Raw genomic sequence first — 22,498 nt, 5'->3', positions numbered from 1 at the left:
GGGAGCTGGGATTGGTTAGCCTGGAGAAGAGGAGGCTCAGGGGTGACCTTATTGCTGTCTATAACTACCTGAGGGGTGGTTGTGGCCAGGGGGAGGTTGCTCTCTTCTCTCAGGTGGCCAGCACCAGAACGAGAGGACACAGCCTCAGGCTGCGCCAGGGGAAATTTAGGCTGGAGGTGAGGAGAAAGTTTTTCACTGAGAGAGTCATTGGACACTGGAATGGGCTGCCCGGGGAGGTGGTGGAGTCGTCGTCCCTGGGGCAGTTCAAGGCAGGATTGGACGTGGCACTTGGTGCCATGGTCTAGACTTGAGCTCTGTGGTAAAGGGTTGGACTTGATGATCTGTGAGGTCTCTTCCAACCCTGATGATACTGTGACCTTGAATGGACCACTTAGGGGTTTGCACCAGTGATAAAAAGGAGCATTGATACCCCTGCTGCTCCCTACGACTTGGTCCCTTACACTTCAGGGACACTGTGTCCCTGGTGACCCAAAGCTTGGAGAAAGACATCCAGGCCTGAATGCTGAGTCTAGATCAGTGGGTGAAGGAAGGAGCGCTGGTCTCAGGCTGGTGAAGGTGGTGGCTTTCCACCATAGTGGCCACTGGCCTCTTTTGCCCTGCACTTCTCTTTGCAGGGCTGAGACAACAAACTTCACTTACCCACAGCAGACAGAGATACACAGAATCTACTAAGAAAAGGAACTGTTTTAGTCCTTTTGTTTCCTGTTATACTGCTAATCACTGAAGGAGGTAGTTTGGGTAAATGCTCTTCTGGTCTGCAAGGCATGAGAATGGAGCAGCTGCATTCTCATGCAAATCAGCAGCCCTGTGCACGCAGAGATTTGTGCAAATCATACAGCTGCCATCTCCAGTGACCTACTCCAATCAATATTGCTCCAGCAATCAATATTTATCTTTATTATAGTATAGAAAGAAAGCATCTAAAAGTAACTAATGGTTTCAACAGCTTCTCAATCCACACAGCAATTAGGTCAGTCAGCTTTGGGTCCCTTCCTCACCTTCCATCAGCTGCTCTCAAGCAGAACGTCTGCAAACAAGATGCTCTACTACAATAAAGCACTGAAAGGTGGCTGGAAAGCCCACGTGCATTACAGGGATATTGGCTGCTCCGTGTTCAGCACTGTGCATAATGACTGTGTGTGACCTACTTGTTCCACATGCAGAAAGAAGGAGCTCCTTCAACATCTGCAACATCCTCTGCATCATGCAGTGGACACATTGCTGTTCTCTGCTGCTTTTCTTCCTCTTTTAGAACAAGTAAATCTTTGTTCATGGCTACATCTGACACTTAAACGTATTCACTGGACTTGTGCTGCAAATAAACACAGAAATGGAATCAACTCATTGAAAAAACCCTCACAATCCTGCAAAGACTTAAATTTCTCCTTAACTTGAGATTGTACCTAAGGCACGAAGTGAAGCTGCTGCTGCATAAATCTTCACATGGAGATTAGTGGTCACATCTAATAACAGTCCAGGCAGGAGGAAAGTGAAGGCTCTGCAGCAAGCAATCTCTGCATTGCACAGCAGGAGAGCTTACACCTGTGTCACTTACCTTAGCCCCAGCCTAGAAACAGAGCTGCCTCCAGTGCCTGCCCAGAAATTAGCCCAATTCTGCCTCTGTTATCTCTTCATCTTTCTTTTGGTGCATGTTCTGCAGTTTAAAGATTTCAACACAAAAGGAAAGTGATAGAACAAGAAGAACTGGCATGAAATGGTGTCAGGGGAGGTTTAGCATTGGACATTAGGAAAAATTTCTTTGCTGCAAGAGGCATCAGGGATTGTAAGAGGCTGTCTGGGAGGTGGTTGAGTCCCCGGCCCTGGAAGCGTTCAAGAAACATGTGAACATGGTACTTCTAGATGTGGTTTAATGGCCACGATGGTGTTGGGTTGACAGGCATAATGATCTTAAAGGTCTTTTCCAACTGAAATAATTCTGTGGTCCTATGAAAGCAGCTGTCTTCCAGCCCAAATGTTGAAATACTGTGTTAAGATAATTGTAGAAGTGCTGTGCATTTGTTTGACAGTGAGCAGTGCTGTAAAAAATGCAGCCTGAACAACTGGAAATTGGTAAACAAAGAGTTTGCAGTGGAAGACAAAACATCAGGATCAGTGGAAAAAGCAAGATGACACCTAGCTGTCTGTATGTTATATTTGAATTGTTAAGCCTGCTCTAAAAAGGCCCAGAAGGGGCTTCATTAGGAGGCTGGTCAGCCAAATCAGCTTCTTGAGATGTGAGAGTTGAAGAGGGCCTTCACTTGGGCTGTGGAAAGAAATGCCAGGTGAACTGGCACCAAAGTGGAAAACCCAGCAAAAGACAGAGTTGTAGCTTGAATTGATGTATGCAGCACAAACAAAGGATTTGCAACCACTCTGGCTCAGCTGAAAGCTTTGGGATTATTGGGAGTGTCCAGACATCGTGCAAGAGCCAAAAAATAAAGTCCTCAGATGAGCATTCCATGAACACCACAACAGTTCCAATTTGGTTCCTTAGTGGCAGGCTATTGAAGTTTTGTAGGACACTTTCAGTAGGTAGCTTCAACTTCAGATTAGCCCAGGTGAAAAAGTGACTCTGAGCTCAACCATAGCCAGAGGAGGATCCCCACTGGTTTCTAAAATATCTTAAAGGACAAAGAACTATCCAGCACAGAGCCACAAAGATGCTGAAGGCAGTGGAACATCTCCCTTGTGAGGAAAGGCTGAGGGAGCTGGGGCTCTTCAGCTTGAAGAAGAGGAGCCTGAGAGGTGCCCTCATTCATAGTTATAAAGATGTGCAGGCCAGTGTCAGAAGGACAGAGCCAGGCTCTGCTCAGTGATGTCCAGTGACAGGGCAAGGGGCAATGGGTGCAGGCTGGAGCAGAGGAGGTTCCACGTGAACATAAGGGAAAAACTTTTCCCTGTGAGGGTGCCAGAGCCCTGGAGCAGGCTGCCCAGAGATGCTGTGGAGTCTCCTTCTCTGGAGACATTCACATCCTACCTGGATGTGTATCTGTGTGACCTGCTCTAGGTGATTCTCCTCTGGCAGGGGAGTTGGACTAAATGATCCTTTGAGGTCCTCTCCAACCCCTAACAGTCTGTGATTCTGTATTAAATCATGCCCAGAATATACAGTCTTCCTCTTTCTCAGCAATGAGGCTACAGGAAGAGCAAGAACTTGTCTTTTTCTTCAGAAGATTTTTCTGTCTGATCAGTATTTTTGAGGAGTGGGAGGCAGGGGTGAGCACATTGTCTTTCTAAGCTGAAGACACGACCTTGGCTAGAAACTTAATGCTTAGAAAAGGGATGGCTTTGTTGGCATTCTGCTGCCATGGATTTCCTCTGCCTGGATTTTAGTTAAAAGCAGACATTTTTTCCCAGTCAGGTGAGCTTCTCAGAATCACCTTCACCATCTTTGCATCCTTCATCTTGTGCCAAACGAGCCTGTTGAACTCGAAAGTGAGACTGATTTCCCAGCTCCCTTAGGATGATGGTTTGGGGAGTTTGACCTTTCTATCCACTGAGTCAACTCAATCCTTCAGAGGCCTCTGTTCTTTTGACAATGTTCTGCCTTTCCAGATTCTCAGGATTTATTTTCTTAATAACATTCTTTTAAAAAAAACCAACTCTTTGCTTTTAGCATAAGCCAAGATTGTCTGGAGTTCCTTATGCTTCGTAGTGTTTTATTACCAGTACACTTTGGAACACTGGTAAATAATTCAGCCTACACAAAGAAATTGGCTCTATTTTCTCTATACATCGAGGAAGTCTGTTCTGTAGCCTCTATCTCGCAGCTCTAAATGTTCTCAGACAAATGCAAACCCACACCGTGTTCCATCTGTACTACTCTCCAAGTAAGGACCCTGAAAGACATGTCCATCTCTTATCCCAAAACTACAGTCCCTAATGTTTGGGTTTGTAAGAAAATAACAGCAACAACAAAAGAAAAAGACTTTAGCAATTACAGCAAAGCTCACTGAGCGTCCAGGGGGCAATGCCCTATACACAGAGCTTTTTCCTTGTGCTGCTCTTTTCAGATGCTGATCCAGACTTGGGTTTCAGTTACATGTGGTGAACTTCTGGCTTGTGGAAGGCAGTTAAAACTATTCCACTGACTTCAGTGAAAGAAAAGTTCCTCCCCAGTATCAGAACCACAGAGTAACTTCCCAGTAGCCAGTAGAGCTTTTTGCTGGCAGGAGGGTGTAAATGCACAGAGTGCAAGGGAGTGACTTGGCAATTGTGATGACAAAAGCAGAACTTGGCTTAATGACTGCTTCAGTGTCTTTGGAGGAAATATTGATTTGTGAATAGCCAAAAATAACTCCTGAGGTGTGGGGAGGTTTTCTTGTCTTATCCTGGTGCCATGCTCCTGTAGGAGCAAAACACAAATTCTTCCAAAGTGGAAGGGGAGGGAGGCTTCTGAGACATGTCGAGCTGTCATCTGTCTTCATAGTTATTAGTTTGACAGCATTGAAATTGAAAGGGGGGGGAAATAACAAACCAAAGAAAACCAACACAACCTGAATAACTACAAGAATTTTACAAGTGTGGCTCAAAATAGCCAAATTTTCCTGTTCAGTTTCCATGGCCAAGAGCCCTACCCCTACATTCAGCATGTGGCATGTGGGTGGGAGGCATAGAGGGATAGGTGCTCACTGCAGAGAAGGCTAGGGCGCTGGCTTGGGAAAGGACAGAGGACTGTGGAAGCAAGGCGAGAACTGCAAACTGGCTTTCAGCTGCTCCATTTGTCTGTTTGCTGGAGAGTGAGGAGGAGTCACAGCAGCTGCCCCTGTGCAGGGGCTCAGGGGAGGGTTTGAGGATGCCTCCTAAAGATTGCAGAGAGGCCTTCTTCACCTGCAGTTCCTCTGCCTTGCTTGGAGGCTGAAATAGCACATCCAGCATGGAGCAAGTGAATTAAGCATTTAACAGCCTGGGGTAGTGACCTGGCCGGCGGCTCGGTGTGGTGGCCACGGACTGAATCACAGCAGGACTGCATGTCACAAGAGTCCATGTGCGTGGCTGGACATTGTGTGGGACAGCAACAGCACCCTGCTTCTGTTCTTAGGGAAGATCCATGTACAACATAGACACAAAACAGTGTGGCAAAGAGCAGCTAATTTACATGTCTGCTTTTAAAGGGGAGAAAGTGAATCTGGAGTTTGTTTTTTTTCCACTCCTTCACCATGGTGTGGACTGTGGTTTGCCCTTCTAGGTAGGAAACCACAGAAGCCTTCTGAGCACAGATCTTTACTGGCATTTGAAGAGCAGACTGAGGGAGGATCTTCTCAATGCTTTTCTATACTTAAAGGGTGAGTGTCAGGAGGATGGGGCCAGTCTTTTGTCAGTGGCACCCAGAGACAGGACAAGTGGTAAACAGGCACAAACTTGAACATAGAAGTTTGAGGGTGGTGGAGCACTAGAACAGGCTGCCCAGAGAGGTGGTGGAGTCTCCAGACCTGGAGTCATTCAAAGCCCACCTGGATGCTGTCCTGTGCAACCTGCTGCAGGTGAACCTGCTTTGGCAGGGGAGTTAGACTTGACCTCCTGAGGTCACTTCCAACCCCTGTCATTCTGTGGTTCTGTGAGTGGTTTTGACAGTCCATTTTGTGCTCCTGCTGTAGTACAGGGTTGTCATGGCTCTGTGGGAGGTACCCAGCAAGATCCCTTTTGACTCTGCTAGGACAGAGCTGTGCTTGGGTGCTCCGAGGTGAAGCCACCAGGTGGTGGTGAAGCCACCACTTGGTTGTGTGATTTGGCGTCTGGGCAAACCCGGGTCACCAGGCTGTTCAGGAGCACAGAAGGGATCCAGTGATAATGCACGGCAGATATTAATGTGCACTGACACCAGATCATCTGCTGGCATGAGGACACTGCAGCATGAAAGCAGGAGTGCAGAGACCTCCGAGAGCAGCCTGCCCTGGCACCATTTTCCCCCCTCCCCCCCATTTTCTTTCCCCCTTTATCGCTTTAAAATAAGCTTTCATCCCTCCCTAGTCCCCCATTTTTAGCCAAAGTCAACCCCCCCCAGAAGACTGAGCAGTGCCTTCCTCGTGGCCTGTTTAGTCACACTAAAAAGCCGATTGGCCTAATGCACCATCAAGAAAGGAGTGACATTTATGGCTCAGGTTTTACGATGCTGTGAACTGAGCAAGATTTGGAGCCTTACAGTGCCTTCAGGGGGCAGGAGATCACGAGCAATGAATTGTATTTATACCTTTTCCAATTTCCTAGCAGCATTTTAGCAATAAATAGACTGTGTTGTTACTGAGTTTTATGTAAGCAGGTTCTCCAAAGCAGGGCTACAACTTTGCAGCTCAGAGTTACACGTGTTAGCTTAAACAGATCTGCAGGGAGGTGTAGCCAGGTAACGTGCATGGGAAAGCACTTTCCAATTTATTACCAAATACCTTAATAGAATGCTTCATCTCCTCCTCCCCACTTTATGTTCACTGTTAAATTGAAACCGCATCCATTGCAGAAGGTCGGAGGCTCCTTCAGACACCCATGTCAGAACATCGAGGCCATGATTTGTTCACACGTCTAAGCCATTAAAAATACATCCCATGCATTAAATATGAGCCCAGGGGAAACTCAATAGGAGCTGACGTTCAGGGCTGACCTCAGCTTTCAGGGGCCCTGCAGGGTAGCAGGTGTCCCTTCCCCACAGCATCCATCTCCTGCGCTGCTCCTTTCCCACGTGCGAGTCGCAGCTGAAGGCCTGTGTGAGATGTGCCCAGACACACAGATTTAATTTGCTGTCCCTCAGCCTGTCCATTTTGGAAAAAAGCTCTCCCATGCTTCAGATGCCTCAGGGACACCCATCCTAGTCAGGGCACAATGCTTGTGGCACCCCCCTGTGAGGAGCTGCAGGTGGATTCCACTGATGTGTGTCCCAGACCTGGAGAATCAGGGACATTGTTGGCGTTAGAAGGAACCTTAAAGATCATCTAGTTCCAACCCCCCTGCCAAGAGCAGGGACAACCTCCTACCAGGCCAGCTTACTCAAGGCTCTATCCAACCTAGTTTTCAACACTTCAGGCTTGAAGCATCCACAGCTTCTCTGAGCATACTGATTCAGTTCCTCCCCACCCTCATAGGGAAGAATTTCTTCTAATGTCTAATCTCAGTCCAGCGTCTTCCAGTTTGAAGCCGTAACCCCTTACCCTGTCACTACCTGTCTCTGTGAAAAGTCCCTCTTCAGCTCTCCTCTAGCTCCCTCCAAACAGTGAAAGGCCACGGTAAGGTCTCCCTGGAGCCTTCTCTTCTCCAGGCTGAAGAGCCTCAACTCTCTCAGCCTGTCTTCAAGGAGAGGTTCTTCAGCTTTCTGATGGTCCTAGTGACCCTCCTCTGGGCTCAAAGAGCTGGAAGAAGGTTACTCTCATCTCCTTAGTTTGCTGGCAGGGACATGTCCTTGAGGTGACACTCTTGTTTCATCCCTTTGTCTTCCTTTCCCTGCCAGTGGTACTTTCCCTCAGGGCTTGCTCTCAAAAGCAGCCAGCCACCTTGGTCATACTGAGGCAGCAAGAGAAGAGGCTCCAGTTTTGCACAGCAACTTTTCATCTACAGACCTACACTCTCTGAGGGCAAAGAAGATTGCTGCTGCTCTCCTTCTGGCACGTGCAGTGATTTGCTCGTGTCCTAGCCCCATCCCTGTGGGCTGAGATCTCATGCCCCTGCTGTGCGGGATGATGAGGTTACCTTGCCTTATTTCCCTCTGTGCAGGAGGTGCAAGGAGTGCCCGAAGGGAAGCCTGGAAGTATCCTCCTAGAATGCTATTACACAGCTTGACTGGATCTTGTTGCATGATTTAAGTCAGCTCACCAAGCAGGGTAGCCTGGAGCACACAGCCACTTCAGATGGTGCTGCCCTCGGGCAGGTCTCCTCGGAGGTGGGAGACACAGGTGCTTGAGGGGGCAGAGCAGTCGATGGGGAGAGGCAGTCTCATTTTGCACATATGGAAGGAGTCTTTACAGGGAGCAATCATTTTCCTGTGGTTTTCTTCTCACTAGTTTTTAGGAAGATCACCTCAAGCCTTGCCTTCCCCACCAGCAGTGGGTAGCTCATGTGCCACACAGGACAGGGCTTACAGCACCCTGATCTCCTCCTCTATGAAGGCCATGATCCCTTTACTCTTACTGATAAATCAGAGCCCAATTTCTGTTTCCAGTGGCAACTTCTAGTACTATTAACAAAGGTGGTACCAGTAGGTCTCCAAGTTCTTCATGAGCAGAACAAGCCTTCCTGCATGACGTGGTCCACACCAGCACCTGCAGCTACATGGTGTCCCTTGCTTCCCACCAGATGTTGTGATAGTCCCAGTAGCTGCTGGAGGCTGGGGTGGAACAAGACTCATTACTCTGCTGGCTTTGGGGTAGGAGCGAACAATATCAGCAGGCTGAGGCACAGAGAGATGAGATCTTGCTGAAGGGCAGCCTCAGATGTTTGCAGAGGAAGGGAAGCAGTCAGGCAAGCTTTGTTTTAGCACAGACCATAGGGACGTGAAGGACACCAAGTGTAGGCAGGCCATGCAAAGAAAGGCACTTCTTATATTCCAGCTGCTTTAAATGAACTTCACCCACTGGATACCTGCAGATGCTGTGAGTGGGGTGTGAACCGAATGGGAGTTTTCTGCTCCGCTCACACAGCCAGCAAAAGGATTTTTACATCGCTCTCCAAGGGGACATCTCTCTCTACAGGTACCTGAAAGGAGGTTGGAGCAAGGTGTGGTGGCTGTCTCTTCTGCTGAGTAACAAGCAATGGGGTTACAGGAGATGGTCACAAGTTGTGCCAGGTGAGGTTTAGGTTGGACGTGAGGGAGAATTTCGTTTGTGAAAGGGATGTCAAGCTCTGACCAGGCTGCCCAGCACAGTGGTGCACTCTCAATCCCTGGAGGGATTTGAAAGAGAGAGCCTCTGGGAAAGAGGAGCTAGGAGTCTTGATGGTCAACACAATGACCGTGAGCCAGCAATGTACCCTTGTGGCCAAGAAGGCCAGTGGCATCCTGGAGTGGATTGGAAGGGGTGTGGTGAATACTTCTCTCTCTACTCTGCCCTGGTGAGGCCACATCTTGAATAGTGTCTCCAGTTCTGGTCCCCTCTCTGGACACATTCAAAACCCACTTGGATGTGTTCCTATGTGACCTGCCCTAGGTGATCCTGCTCTGGCAGGGAAGTTGGACTGGATAATCTTTTGAGGTCACTTCCAACCCCTAACATTCCATGATTCTGTGAAGAGCCATGCAGGTGTGGTGCTGAGGGATGTGGTTTAGTCATGACCTGGCAGGTGTTTGGTTACTGTTTGAACTTGGTGGTCTTAAGGATGTCTTCCAGACAAAACAATTCCATGGTTATAATTCAAAGACAGTCATCAGCCTTGTAATTCTTTACTTTCTCTGATTGAGTTTAAAGCATCCAGTCTGGCAACACCTGCCTTTGATGTGATTGCTTTTAAATAGGAATGGTACTGCTACAAAAATAAAACGAGACATTTATTTTGCCCTAAAGGTGTTAACATCCAATTCAGTGTACTGCTGAGGGCACTAGAGGCATGGAGAAGCCAGCTAAAGGTCAGCTTCTAATTGGTGCTTTGAATTGTAAGAAGGAAGCAAAGGTGAAGTTTGTGATGTTCTTTGTGGAAAGCTTATAAAGAAACTTAAGGGGAAAAAAGATAAAGGAGAATTAGGAATCAAGTCTCAGTGTCTTACACAGCAGATGGAAGTGGATGAAACCTCCAGGATGAAACCTTGAAAACTGGTGGGCAAGTTTTTAACCAGGAAGCTGCTTTGAAACAAGGTCCTTGAGAAGCAAGTGTGCTCTGGAAAATCTGCAGGGAGTTGTAAGCGTTGCCAGCCACTCCCTGCTGTGCAGCAGCAGCAGCAGCAGCGTGGGAGCTGCACGGTGATTGCTGCTTTAGCTCCTGCCTCTGCAACCCAGATAGACAGAGTGGACAGAGAAGTTTGATGGAAGGTATGGAGATTGAAAGGGTCACTCAGGTTCATGACAGAGTGGCAGACAAGTAGGTCGGGGGGTAATTTTGGCCCCAAGGCATTTCCCTCAGTCCTTTTCACAGAATGATAGAATCACAGAGTGGTAGAGGTTGGAAAGGACCTCTGGAGATCAGAGCAAGACCACCTAGAAGCAGTTGGACAGGGCAGCATCTAGGGGTGTTTTAAATGATTCTGGAGATGGAGACTCCACCATCTCTCTGAGCAGCCTGGCCCTGTGCTCCACCACCCTCACAGCAAGGAAGTTCCTCCTCATGCTCAGATGGACTGTCCTGTGTTCCAGTTTGTGCCCTTTTCCTCTTGTCCTGTCACTGGGCACCACTGACAAAAGACTGGCACCATCTTCCTGACACCCACCCTTGAAGCGTTTCTAAGTCTTGAAAATCACAGATTCACAGAATACATCCAGTTGGAAGAGACCTCTAAAGACCATCCAGTCCAGCCCTCAACCCAGCACTGAAGGGTCAACACTAAACCATGTCCCTGCATGCCAGGTCCACATGGTGCTTCAAGACCTCCAGGGATGGTGACTCCACCACTGCCCTGGGCAGAAAAACTATTTCTAACATCCACCCTGAACCTCTGGTGCAGCCTGTAACCATTTCCTCTGCTCCTGTCACGTGCCACCAAGGCGAAGAGGCTGCCACCTCCTTGCTCCAGCCTCCCTTCAGGAAGCTGCAGAGAGCAATGAGGTCTCTCGTCAGCCTCCTCTTCTCCAGACTGAAGAACCCCAGTTCCCTCTGCCCCTCCTTGTAGGCCATGTGCTTCAGGCCCTTCAGCAGCCTCATTGCCCTTCTCTGGACATGCTCCAGCACCTCAGTGTCCTTCTCTAGGCTAAAAAGCCCCAAGTCCCTCAGCCTTTCTTTGAAAGAGAGATGCTCTTCTACTGCTCTCGTCATCTTCACAGCCCTTTGCTCTGCCCTCTCCAGCAGTTCCCTGTCCCTTTTGAACCCGAGTGCCCAGAACTGGGCCTCACTCCAGATGAGGCTTCACCAGCGTAGAGCAGAGGGGGAGGAGAACCTCTCTTGACTTGCTGACCACACTCTTCTTGCTGCACCCCAGGATGCCTGAGTAATCACCTGATTATTCAGCTCTTCCTCCTGTTACAACGCTTTGGGGTCCTTCACATCTTGCTTCCTCTGCTCTCCGTAACAGTCAGTGTCTGCATGCAGCATCCTGATAATGCCGTGCGTGGCCACTGCGGCTCCTAATTGTTTGGATAAGGAGATGCTCCTGAAGTGCCAGGCAGAAACCTTGCATCACCCGGAGGAGTCAGGCTTTTCTTCTTCGGCTCCTGCTGAAGACAAACATTTGAACAGTTGAAATAGGTAAAAGATCCCAGAGAAGCCTCTGTGAAAAGCAGCCGTGCTGGAAGCCCTTAGTGCAAGAGCTGGGCTGCAGAGGACAAAAGGGAAAAATAAATGAGCTGAGTGAGTGGAAGGCACTCAGAACAAGCCACCCTGCTTCTGCACTTCGGAGCCGCAAGCCGAGAGAAGCGCGAGCGGGCCTGGGGAGGAGCTGCTGCCTGCTATTTTTGTGCTGCCACCATAAAATATGCATTGCTTATTGTGCTGCGCTGCAGCCCGCGCTTGGCGTCCCCCGCCCGCAGCCAGCAGAGCTGGTTGTGAGGGAGCCGTGCAGTGCCTCTGCTCTCCAAGCCTTCTTCTTACAGTGCTCTGGGGAGTGCAGGGACAGGGTTTCAGTCTGCTGGCAAGCACAGACAGGATGGAGGGCGTGATTCATAGAAAGTGTGAATCCAGCGTGCCAGTGGGCATCAGGAACATGTTCTGGCTGTAGGTATGGGGGTATGCCTGGGGTTCGGCTGCACGCAGAACCAGGAGATGATGCCAGGCAGTGTTGTCTCCTGGATAGAGGCATTATTGGCTGCCATCCTCCTGGGCTGTGCCCCACACACTGCAGAGACAACTGTAGGGTACCTGAGCTTGGCCATGCTAGCAGAAGTCCCTGCTGACTCTGAGCTGAGGATGCCAGGACTTTATACTAAAGCTTACCTCTCTGTTAGATGGTATGACAGTATCCAGTCATTGCTGCTGTAGGTCTCTAGAAGGTCTGCTTGGGGATCTTACTGATGCTTATCTGTAAAGCTGAGGAGCAACAGGATGGGGCCAGGCTCTTTTCAGTGGTTCCCAGTGACAGGACAAAGAGCAGCAGGCACAAACTGGAACACAAGAAATTCCACTTAAAGAAAAACTGATTGGCGACAGAGCCCTGGAGCAGGCTGCCCAGGGCATCTGTGGAGTCTCCTCCAGAGAAATTCCTAACCCATCTGGACATTGTGATCCTGAGCAACCTGCCCTGCGTGACTCTGCTTCAGCAGGAGGTGTTGATTAGGACAGGACAAGGGGCAATGGGCAGAAGTTGAAGCATAGGAAGTTTCATGTAAACATGAGGAAGAATCTTTCCACTGTGAGGGTGAAGGAACACTGCAACGGGCTGCCCAGGGGGGCTGTGGAGTCGTGCTGTGGAGGTATTCAAGACCCACATGGATGTGTTTCTGTGTGATTTTAGTATAGGTGATGCTACTCTGGCAGAGTGGTTGGACTGGATGATCTTTCAAAGTCCCTTCTAGCCCCTAACAGTCTGTGATTCTGTGATTTTGTGATTCAGGCTAGACGTGAGGAGGAAGTTCTTCACCATGAGAGTGGTGAGACCTTGGAATGGGTTGCCCAGGGAGGTGGTTGAGGCCCTGCCCCTGAGGTGTTTAAGGCCAGGCTGGATGGGGCTCTGGCCAGCCTGATCTAGGGTAGAGTGTCCCTGCCCGTGGCAGGAGGGTTGGAACTGGCTGATCCTTGTAGTCCCTTCCAACCCTCACTGATTCTATGATTCTATGATTAGATAATCCTCAGAGGTGCCTTCTAACCCCCACCATTCTGTAAAGCTGAATGCTGTTACTGTAAATGTGCTGAGGATCAGAGTGGTCCTTTTGAGACTGGTGCCCAAAGAGAGGTACATACCTGCAAGCCCCTTGGAGAAATCCAGCTGAGCTGCCTGTATGTGTAGACAGCTTTGAGACCCAAATGGTGCTGAGTTGGGTAGCAGAGGTGATTGCTGCCCAGAAAAGGGGTATCACAGACTGTGTGCTTTAAGGAGTTGTAATGCTGCAGCCTGCAGAGGGTCTGAAGGGCCTTGCTGAGCTCCTGGAGGCTGGTTCTGCCCAGCCTGGTTAACCTTGCCAGGCCCTGCTCAAAGCTAGTTCAAGTATCTCTGCGTGGTGTTGTGTTGAGATGCATTAAACATCCCCAGAGCTGCCTGGGTAAATGCAGGCTCCCGCCAGCTGCTGACACGCAACTGAACCCCGCTGCAATTCATGTTCCAGTGTTGCAGGCGTAATGTTAAGCCAGGCTTCATTTCCACTTGCCTGCTGGTAATGTCAGCAGAGATGCCCTGCGTAGCAGAAAGGAGAGCCTTGCAGGAATCCAAATGATGGAGAAGGCATTGGGGACTGATTGCCAGGCTCGTTACGCAGGCCGCTGCTGCCAGCTTTGCTTTACACGGCCATTCGATGTCCTGCGCCGAGGGGGCAAGGGGCTTGGGGGAGGACCATACTGGCAGCCAACCCAAAATTTGAGTTTCTGGTCACTGCTTGCTAGGCAGAGCCGAGGATAAGACCTGTCTCTGATGGAAAAACCATAAGTGTACAACCACCATGGTTTTGTTTATACGCTGCTTTGTAGCAAAGGCAAAGCAAAGCTGTGAGCTTTTTTATGCTGCAAAATGTTGTTGGGTTTTGTCCTTCCCTTTTTTTGTTGTATTGTTGGTTTTTTTGCCTGGAGAAAATATCCAACGTTGGAAACGATTGCAGGGTGGAACATCACTTTCCCTGTAAAACAGTGCTCGCTGAGACGTGGTGGGATCTCACACTTGACCAAATTAGCATATGTGCTCCAATATCCCAGCTCTGACTAGTAAAAATAACACTAGATTTGCATTTCTAGCTCTCACTGCCCTGTCTGTTTGGTTTTATGCCTTTTTCTTCTTTATTTCCTTGACTGACAATTCTCTTTGTAGCAGATTTATTGCTGTTCTGCTGTTTGGACCCTGTAATCAAGTAGACACTTGGCTGAAGACGTTAGTCATTTCATTAAGTACTTTTGCAGATCTCTCAGACACAATTTTCTGTTGCTCTGGTTCCAAAAAAGCAAATGACCCATGGCCAGCAAAGCCTGCACATGAATCTTTAATAAACAGAGGTGGTACCAACAGCACTCTCGGATTTCCAGGCTGCAGAGGGCTAATTAAAAGAGGCTGGATAGGAAAGAGCTGCCACTGCCATCTCTCTCTGACAGAAACGTGTCTGCCTCTGTTTCCAGTGAAACCACTCTTCTAGAACCAGTCTCGCTTGACCCTCCCCTCCCTGTCAGAGCTACACACAAAGCCACGTGCAGAGTCATTTTATTCTTCGTTCTTTTTCAGTCACACATGTTGAAAACAAAGGCTGCGTGGTTGTCTTAGGAGTAAAGATGAAGCATGGAGTGGGGTTCTTTTTATCATCACTGTGTCACTGGTGATTATACTTTATTCATGAACTAAGGAAATAGAACATTCTCTTACACTTCGCAGGCAAAGAACTGTTCTCTCCTTTTACTGAGACACCTCCTTAAAACATAGTTCCTCCCTCCAGGGACACTCCTTTACGACCAGGAATCCTCTCATCAGTGGCAAGCAAAGGTACTGCCTCTGCCCAGAAAATAAAGCTCTATGTTATTTGTAGAGGAGTGGAGACTTAGAAGCCTATGTGCTCACCCCTGCCCCATTTATTGGCCCCATGAATTTCATAGAATCATGGAATTGTTTTGGTTGGAAAAGACCTCCAAGCTCATCCAGTCCAACCATCAGCCTGACACCACCATGGCCATGAAACCATGTCCACACATTTCTTGAGGACTCCACCACCCCCGTGGGGAGCCGGTTTCAGTACAAAGAAATAATTCCCAGCATCCAGCCTAAACCTCCCCTGGTGCACCTTGATGCTATTTCCTCTTTATCGGTTGATAGTAAGGAGAAGAGACCTACCCCCACACCACTCCAGCCTCCTTTCAGGGAGCTGTAGAGAGCAATGAAGTCTCTTCAGACTAAACCACACCAGTTCCCTCAGCTGCTCCTCACCAGACCTTTCACCACCTTTCCTGCCCATCTCTGAACACACTTAAGCACCTCAGTGCCCTCCTTGGAGTGAGGGACCAAAAAGTAAATGCAGGGCTTGAAGTGCAGTTGCAGAGATCGATCCAACAGAAAGCCAATTTGGCTGCTCTAACTTGGGCAAGCAGCCTGAAGCAGCACATTGTCATCGCTGCTGGGACATGGGAGCTCTCTGAGGCCTGGGCAGCAGCTTTTTTATGGTCAGGAGCTGTGCAGGGGATAACTACTGGCCTGTTTTGGGCTCTTGTCTCATTTCCTTGGGCAGGGGAGAAGCATGTTACATGGGTGAAATAGTGACAACCGCTCCCAAAATGCACATGTGCTGTTTTATTGCAGTTGCTGCCTTGACAGATGCTCTAAGACAGATCTGCAGCAACTTGCACACTTGCACTCCACGTGTCCATAGCAAGGCACAAGAAGATGCCCATCAGCACCTTACCTGCCTCAGGCTTAGTTCAGCTCCAGCAGCCTCCTGGGCTCTCTCAGGGTGTTAGCTGCAGAGCTGCACCTCGGTCTGCAGAAACCTTCCATTTCAGCTTGGACACCCTGTTCTCAAGACAGGGTCCAGCCATGTCACCAAGCAGTGCTGCAGGATGCACTGTGGGGAGTCAGCCCAAAGTGTGCCAAGAAGGGACCCAGGACAATCTTTCTTAGTATGTTTTGGTTGTTTTATTTCTTTTAGCTTCATGATCACCAAAATAACAAAGTGGATTGCTGGATGTTCAGCTCCTCCAAGATTCCTGTATCAGGAATAGTGTGGCCAGCAGGACCAGGGAAGTCCTTCTGCCCCTGTACTCAGCACTGGTTAGGCCACACTTTGAGTACTGTGTCCAGTTCTGGGCCCCTCAATTTAAGAAATATGTTGAGATACTCAAATGTGTCCAGAGAAGGGCACCAAGGCTGGTCTGGAGCACAGCCCTGCAAGGAGAGACTGAGAGAGCTGGGATTGGTGAGCCTGGAGAAGAGGAGGCTCAGGGCAGACCTCATTGCTCTCTACAGCTACCTGAAAGGAGGTTGTAGCCAGGTGGTCTCTTCTCCCAGGCACTCAGTGACAGAATAAGAGAACACAGGCTCAAGCTACAACAGGGCAGGTTTAGGCTGGAGGTTAGGAAGAAGTTCTTCACAAGAGTGATTGGCATTGGAATGGGCTGCCCGCAGAGGTGGCAGAGTCACTATCCCTAGAGGTGTTTAAAAGGAGGCTGGATGAGGCATTTAGTGCCATGGCTTAGTTAATTAGAAGGTGTTAGGTGACAGATTGGACTTGATAATCTCAAAGGTCTTTTCCAACCTGGTTAGTTCTGTGATTCTTTGATTCTGTGATTCTGTGAAATGAAAGGGAATAAAATAAAGCTTATAAAAGAAGAGGAAATCCTCATAATGCCCTGGAAGAACAGGCATAAGAAAGGGAGCCTCGTTTAATGATTGTTTACAGTGAGAGCCCAAATCGTAGCAAATTAGCGTATGAGCCCATTACTTGAAAGCTGAGATGGTCCTGAGGGTCAGCATTCAGGAGGTTGTCCTTTCTCTGGGGAGCTGCAGCATATCAGTTGACATCTTGAAAGTGCTCTTTCCTCATAGATGCTTTCAAAGCTGCTTTTCTGACTGCAGAAGCCACAGTTCAGCCTTACGCATGTATTTGGTGCATCCTCTTGGGTACAGTTTCATCCTGTGACCCCTTAGGAGGCCTCATTGACCTTCTCACAGCTTCAGAAGCCTAAGGAAAGCTCAGTCAGCTATTATATTGCCAAGAATTCATCAGCACTACGCTTAGGAACACAGAAACCAAATAGATTTATTGATATAATGATAATCAGAAGTCGTAGCCAGGATGATGAAATGGTCAGATGATCAAAGCACTTAAAATCAGAAGCCTACTGAAAGGCCTCAGAGATCAAGAAACTGCAGAATGCTTGCTGCCAGTGCTGTGTGGGCAAGGGGAGCCTGGGGGCAGCCCCAGGGCCAGTGCAGCCAACAGCCAAAGGTGATGAGGCCAGTCTGAGTTTGTGAAAGAGCAAGAAGGTGACATGGCAGAGCCTGGGCGTGCCCAGGTTGCAGGCTGAGTGTGAGAGAGGAAGCACCACTCTGCCGAGCTATCTGGGAGCAGGATGGGATTTCTGAGTGTTGGGGTGAAGCTGTCTGGGGTAAAGGATTCCTGTGCCCTGCACACTCTGTAGGATTCTCACCCAGTGTATGCTCCTGGCTGCAAGCAGGGATGTCACAGTTTGGTTCTGCTTGTTGAGCAGGAGACAGCCCTCAATACCAGGCCAGACTGAGTGCAGCCCTGCAGAGAACACCTGGGGGTGCTGGTGGATGAGGAGCTGGACATGAGCCAGCAGTGGGCACTTGCAGCCCAGAAGGCCAGTGGCAGCCTGGGCTGCACCAAAAGCAGCATGGCCAACAGGTCAAGAGAGCTGATTCTGCCACTTCACTCTGCTCTGGTGAACCCTCACCTGGAGTGCTGTGTCCAGCTCTGGAGGACGTTGACCTGGTGGAGCAGGTCCAGAGGAGGCCACAAAAATGATCAGAGGTTTGGAGCACCTCTGCTTCAAGAACAGGCTGAGAGAGCTGGGGCTGCTCATCCTGGAGAAGAGAAGGCTCTGGGGAGACCTTTGAGCCAGCATACTGGTACCTGAAGCGGCCCTACAAGACTGCAGAGGGACTGTGTGCAAAGGTCTGCAGTGATGGGCAATGGTTTGAAACTGGAGCAGGGGAGATTTAGGTTGGACATTGGGAGTAAGTTCTCCACAGTGAGAGTGGTGAAGGCCTCATCCCTAGAAATTTTCAAGGTCAAACTTGACCTGAGCAACCTAATCTGGTTGGATGATCTTAGAGGTCTTTTCCAACCTGGTTGATTCTGTGATTCTGAGGTGTCCCTGCTGACTGCAGGGGGGTTGGGCAAGGTGACCTTCAAGGGTTCCTTCCAACCTGATTCATTCTGTGACTATGATTTACACAGGCATACAATGGGCAGCACCTCACCAGAGGTGAATTTTGTGTATTGTTGAGTTACAAGAGGGCACAGCAGCTTGAATTATCTTCTTAGGTGTTCTTTACAAGAGGTCACAAGTGGTGATGGTGTGGCAGTTTCCTATGTCTAACACTTCTTTTGTTTTTCTTGCATTTCTTCCCCATGTCACTTTTCTCTCCCCATAGTTAATTTCCATCCAGAAATACAAATGATCTCTCGACAGAACTTCCACTGTGTTGATTTGCATTGTGCAGTCAGGAAAAGGGAACCACTTTTATTTCTGAGATGAATTTATGATGTCACAAAACAACATTCTCCTATCAGCCTCTTCATTTTCTCTCTTTCCCTGTCTTTCCAGGTGCGTGTGCAACATTGACTGTTCCCAAACCAACTTCAATCCTCTATGTGCTTCTGATGGGAAATCTTATGATAATGCATGTCAAATCAAAGAGGCATCATGCCAGAAACAGGAGAAAATTGAAGTCATGTCCTTGGGTCGATGTCAAGGTAACTCATAGCAAAACTCATTTCAAAGAGTGGTTTCAATTTTTGTTTGGGGAGGGGAGGCAAAAGAGAAAGATCTGGGGCTGGCTTCTTACTGGGCACTTTTCACACCTCTGTTAGGCTCTTACACTTGCTACGGTAGAGCACAGACTGTGGTGCAGGTGCCAAGAGAGGCATGAGAAATGCTCTGTGTAACCTTGCCCACATCAGCATGGTACTGGCCAGCCCTGCACTGCTTCTAAAATCAGACCTGTGTTTAGACAGGAGAATCTCACCCAGAGCTCTGCCCTCCAGATTTGGGGCTCGAGCAGGCAGCAGAAGACCATTTCAGATACATTTTGCCACCCAGGGTGGATACTCTTTGTTCTCTTAACTATGGCAGATTGAAACAATCTCAGGTGGCCAAAGACGGGCGCCCAAACACAGTCCTAGAGCTGGTTTCTCATCTGACCTCTGCTGGGCCCATGAGATGCCAAAGGTGCCTTAAATTTTGCCAAGAGCAGCTGCAGCTTCTGTGTTTCTCCATGAGTGCCAAGCTCATGGGCTACTACACACCTCTGCTGTGAGGCCAGGCTGAGAAAGTTGGGGTTGTTCAGCCTGGAGAAGAGAAGGCTCCAGGAAGACCTTCCTGTGGCCTTTTAAAGGGGGCAATAAGAAAGCTCAGGGCAGACTTTTGAGCAGTGCCTGTTGTAGTGGGACAAGGGGTGATGGCCTGAAAATGAAAGAGGGAAATTTAGACTAGGTAGGAGGAATTTTTTTTCAGTGAAAGTGGTGAGACACTGACCTGGGTTCACCATCCCTAGAACCAGCTTGTCTGGGGCTCTGAGCAGCCTACTGTAGCTGAAAAGTCTCATCCATGCAAGTGTTTAAGAACAAGCTGGATGAGGCTCTGAGCAACCTGATCCAGTGGGAGATGTCCCTGCCCGTGGCAGAGGAGTTAGGAACTTCCCCCCTCCTATTGAAAGCAACTCAGCAAACCAATGAATGATACAGACATCAACATTATTTTCTCTTCACAACTAATGATCTAATTTCTCTAATTAAAATGCTACAATGAGCCCCAAACCAGTACAGGTCCCTTCCAACTCAAGCTATTCTATGATTCTGTGTCCCTTCTCACTGCAAGGGGTTGGACTGCATGATCTCTAAAGGTCCCTTCCAGCCCAAACCAGTCTGTGATGCTGAATCACCTGAATCCCTTGAGCTGACTTTAAAAACTCTGTTTTTCTTCCAAAATAAACATGAAGAAAATTTGCCTTTAAATAGCTCCTGTAAATAAATTGTCAGCTCTTAAGAGCATTTTTTCCTCTAGCTTCTGGCCTATAAATCCTCAGCACCTCTACTTACAAGGCCATCCTGTACAGATGTCTTCTGCACTCTCTGGTTTACTCCCCTCTCTTTAAAGTTAACCCCCCTCCCTGGCAGTTCATTTCAGAGTACATATTAAACCTCCCCAATTACCTCAAATAGAGCAGAAATGACAACTCCTGCTTCGTGCTGATATATTTATCCCAGCTGCAATCTGTTAGCACATATTGTTAGGGGGGAAAAAAAGGAAAAAAACCACAAGCCACAAAACCCAAAACAACAACAACAAAAAATGTTTCCTTAATGGAAGATGTTTCATCTTTCATTCCAAAAAATAGAAGGAAAAAAAAAGAAAAGCTGGATCCTGCAGTTTGTTTTCACCTGGCAGGCCCAGGGGAGCCTTGCAGGCTGCTGCAGTGTTGGGCATGCCAGCAAAGCCCTGGCTGCCTGGGCATGGTCTGGATCAGGTACAGGCTGCTCAAGTAACTCACTGCCATTTCTTTCCATGCAGATAATACCACAACAACTACAAAATCTGAAGATGGGCATTATGCAAGGACAGATTATGCAGGTAGGATTCCCCTTCTGTCAGAAACAAAGTTTGCAGGAGCTGTTGCAGTCTCTTTCCTCCTGTTTGCTGAGGTGAGGTGGCCTCATCTTCTAGCATGGTTTTCTTGATTTCCTTTAAGAAAATGCTGTCTTTGCACTACCCTTTCATTTGCTAGAAACTTTCTGATTAATAAATGGGTTTCTTTCACTTTTTTGCCAGTGTATCCTGGCTACAAAACACCTGTTTTGATGGCAGCAATAAGATTTGGACCCTTTTGGCCAAAAACAGCAGACATTATTGAAAAATTACTGCATTATGCCAGATTTTATCATGATATACAGGGTGAAGGAAGTGAAAATCCAGCTGTGGTATCATGAAACATTGCCATAAGAGATAATATTGCCTGTTGGTATTTAACTATGAAGTTAATAAGCTTCTTATAATTTTTTTAAGTGATAAATGGGTTTAATTTATTTAGTAGCTACAATGGAATTGTTGAATATAGCCTTGTGTGGTGATAGAAATTGAAGCCATGTAAACACGAGCGAGGCTTGGGAGGGGTTTTTTTCCCTTTTGCCTGGGAGCATTGGTTGAAGAATGGAATTTGTGTAAGTGCAGGCAAATGTTCACAGCTCCCACTGAGAACTGAAGCCCTTGTGAAAACGGATCAGGTGCTGTGTTCCTTGCTGAAGCTGCTGACACGTTTGTGCTTTGGAAGGGAGAGGAGGTACAAACTGATGGCTTTACCTGAGTGTGCTGCATGGCTTAGGTGAAATCCAGCTGATGGATTGACAGGTCTTAACATTTCTCACCAGGAGAGTCCTTTGGCAGTAGTTCCTTCGGCTGATCATCTCATCTGAGGGCCCTTTGGGCACGATGTGCCTTTGTCAGTAGGGTACCCAGCCCTGGAAATGACTGCTCTGTTCCCACTTAGAAATGGTGCTAGATGATGAACACAGAACTATGAGTAAATGATGTCTTGGTGAGATGGGGGAGTGCTGAGCATTGGGGATGGCTGCAGCACAACACAGAGAGGGCAGAAATTTCTATAGAAACTCCATGCTGGCATTGATTTCCCAAAGATCAAAGATAAGCCACAGTCCAGGTGTTTCCTACTGGCAAGCAGCCCTTCCATGGCTGAAGAGAGTCTTGCAAAGAGAGAAAAGTCTTCAGTCTCTCATTATTCCCAGCTTATTTCTGGAAGGCAGCAGCCAGTTTTCTTAAGAGGCTTGGAAGGGCTGAGGTTATACCCTGTGGTGGACAGGAGATATGGCCAAGTAGACCAAAATGATTTAACTTAGAAATAAGGGCAGATATTACAGTTGTGTTAAATCCCCAAGTGAAGGCCTGCAACCCTCTTTTGAATGGTGTGCAGCCTGTCCTACTCTGCTGCTGTCTGGTTGTCTGGGTTTAGGGTGGCAATGACCCACATCGCCTAGAGAGGGAGGTAGCACATTTACGTGAGGAGCAATTGAATCATAACAAGAAGGGAGGAAAAGCAGGTGGAGGTTTAGGGAGGAGGAGGATAGGATTATAGTGATGACAAGAGAAAGGCAAGTCATGGGTCATGGAGCAAGAGGCACACAGAAGGCACCTTCAGCTCAAGTAGGCAGGAGGAAGAGAACAGCTCTTACATAGATGATATTTCAGCCCACGCTTGAGAGGAGCGATGTTGGGTAGGAGAAAACTGATTGCAGCAAAACATTTTCAGGGGTTTGGAGTCAAGCAGGGAACAGAGGAGGAAGCTGGTTACTGGGTGGGTAGGAGGGCAGAGCTGCAGCACAGTGGGTCTGTAGTGGAAATGGTTTCCAAGTGCCAAGAGGTCAGGAGGAGTATGGGATAGATGTCCCATTGAGAGGTGATGGGGGCCTGTGGAGTAGATGCAGGACACTTCCTTCCCCTAAAGCTGTGGGAGGGATGGAGACATCCTGAATCAGCAGCGAGGTCCAGCAGGTGTCTCCTGGGCACAGAAAGGTACCATCACTGTACCTGAGCAGTCAGCTTCTTG

General features: G+C 48.4%; 1 protein-coding gene across 1 annotated transcript in view; it reads left to right on the top strand.

The window, feature by feature from the left end:
• The window catches only part of TMEFF2 (transmembrane protein with EGF like and two follistatin like domains 2), a 173,621-nt gene that overhangs the window by 110,021 nt on the left and 41,102 nt on the right, over positions 1–22,498 (top strand). The window contains exons 6-7 of the mRNA XM_064158782.1: positions 18,487–18,635; positions 20,452–20,511. Coding sequence (XP_064014852.1) covers positions 18,487–18,635; positions 20,452–20,511 — 209 coding nt within the window. The remainder of the gene's footprint in view (positions 1–18,486; positions 18,636–20,451; positions 20,512–22,498) is intronic.

This window comes from Pogoniulus pusillus, chromosome 2 (assembly GCF_015220805.1).
Source record: "Pogoniulus pusillus isolate bPogPus1 chromosome 2, bPogPus1.pri, whole genome shotgun sequence".
Classification (NCBI taxonomy): domain Eukaryota; kingdom Metazoa; phylum Chordata; class Aves; order Piciformes; family Lybiidae; genus Pogoniulus; species Pogoniulus pusillus.
The sequence above is the reverse complement of the archived record's forward strand: the minus strand, read 5'-3'. Positions and strand labels throughout refer to the sequence as shown.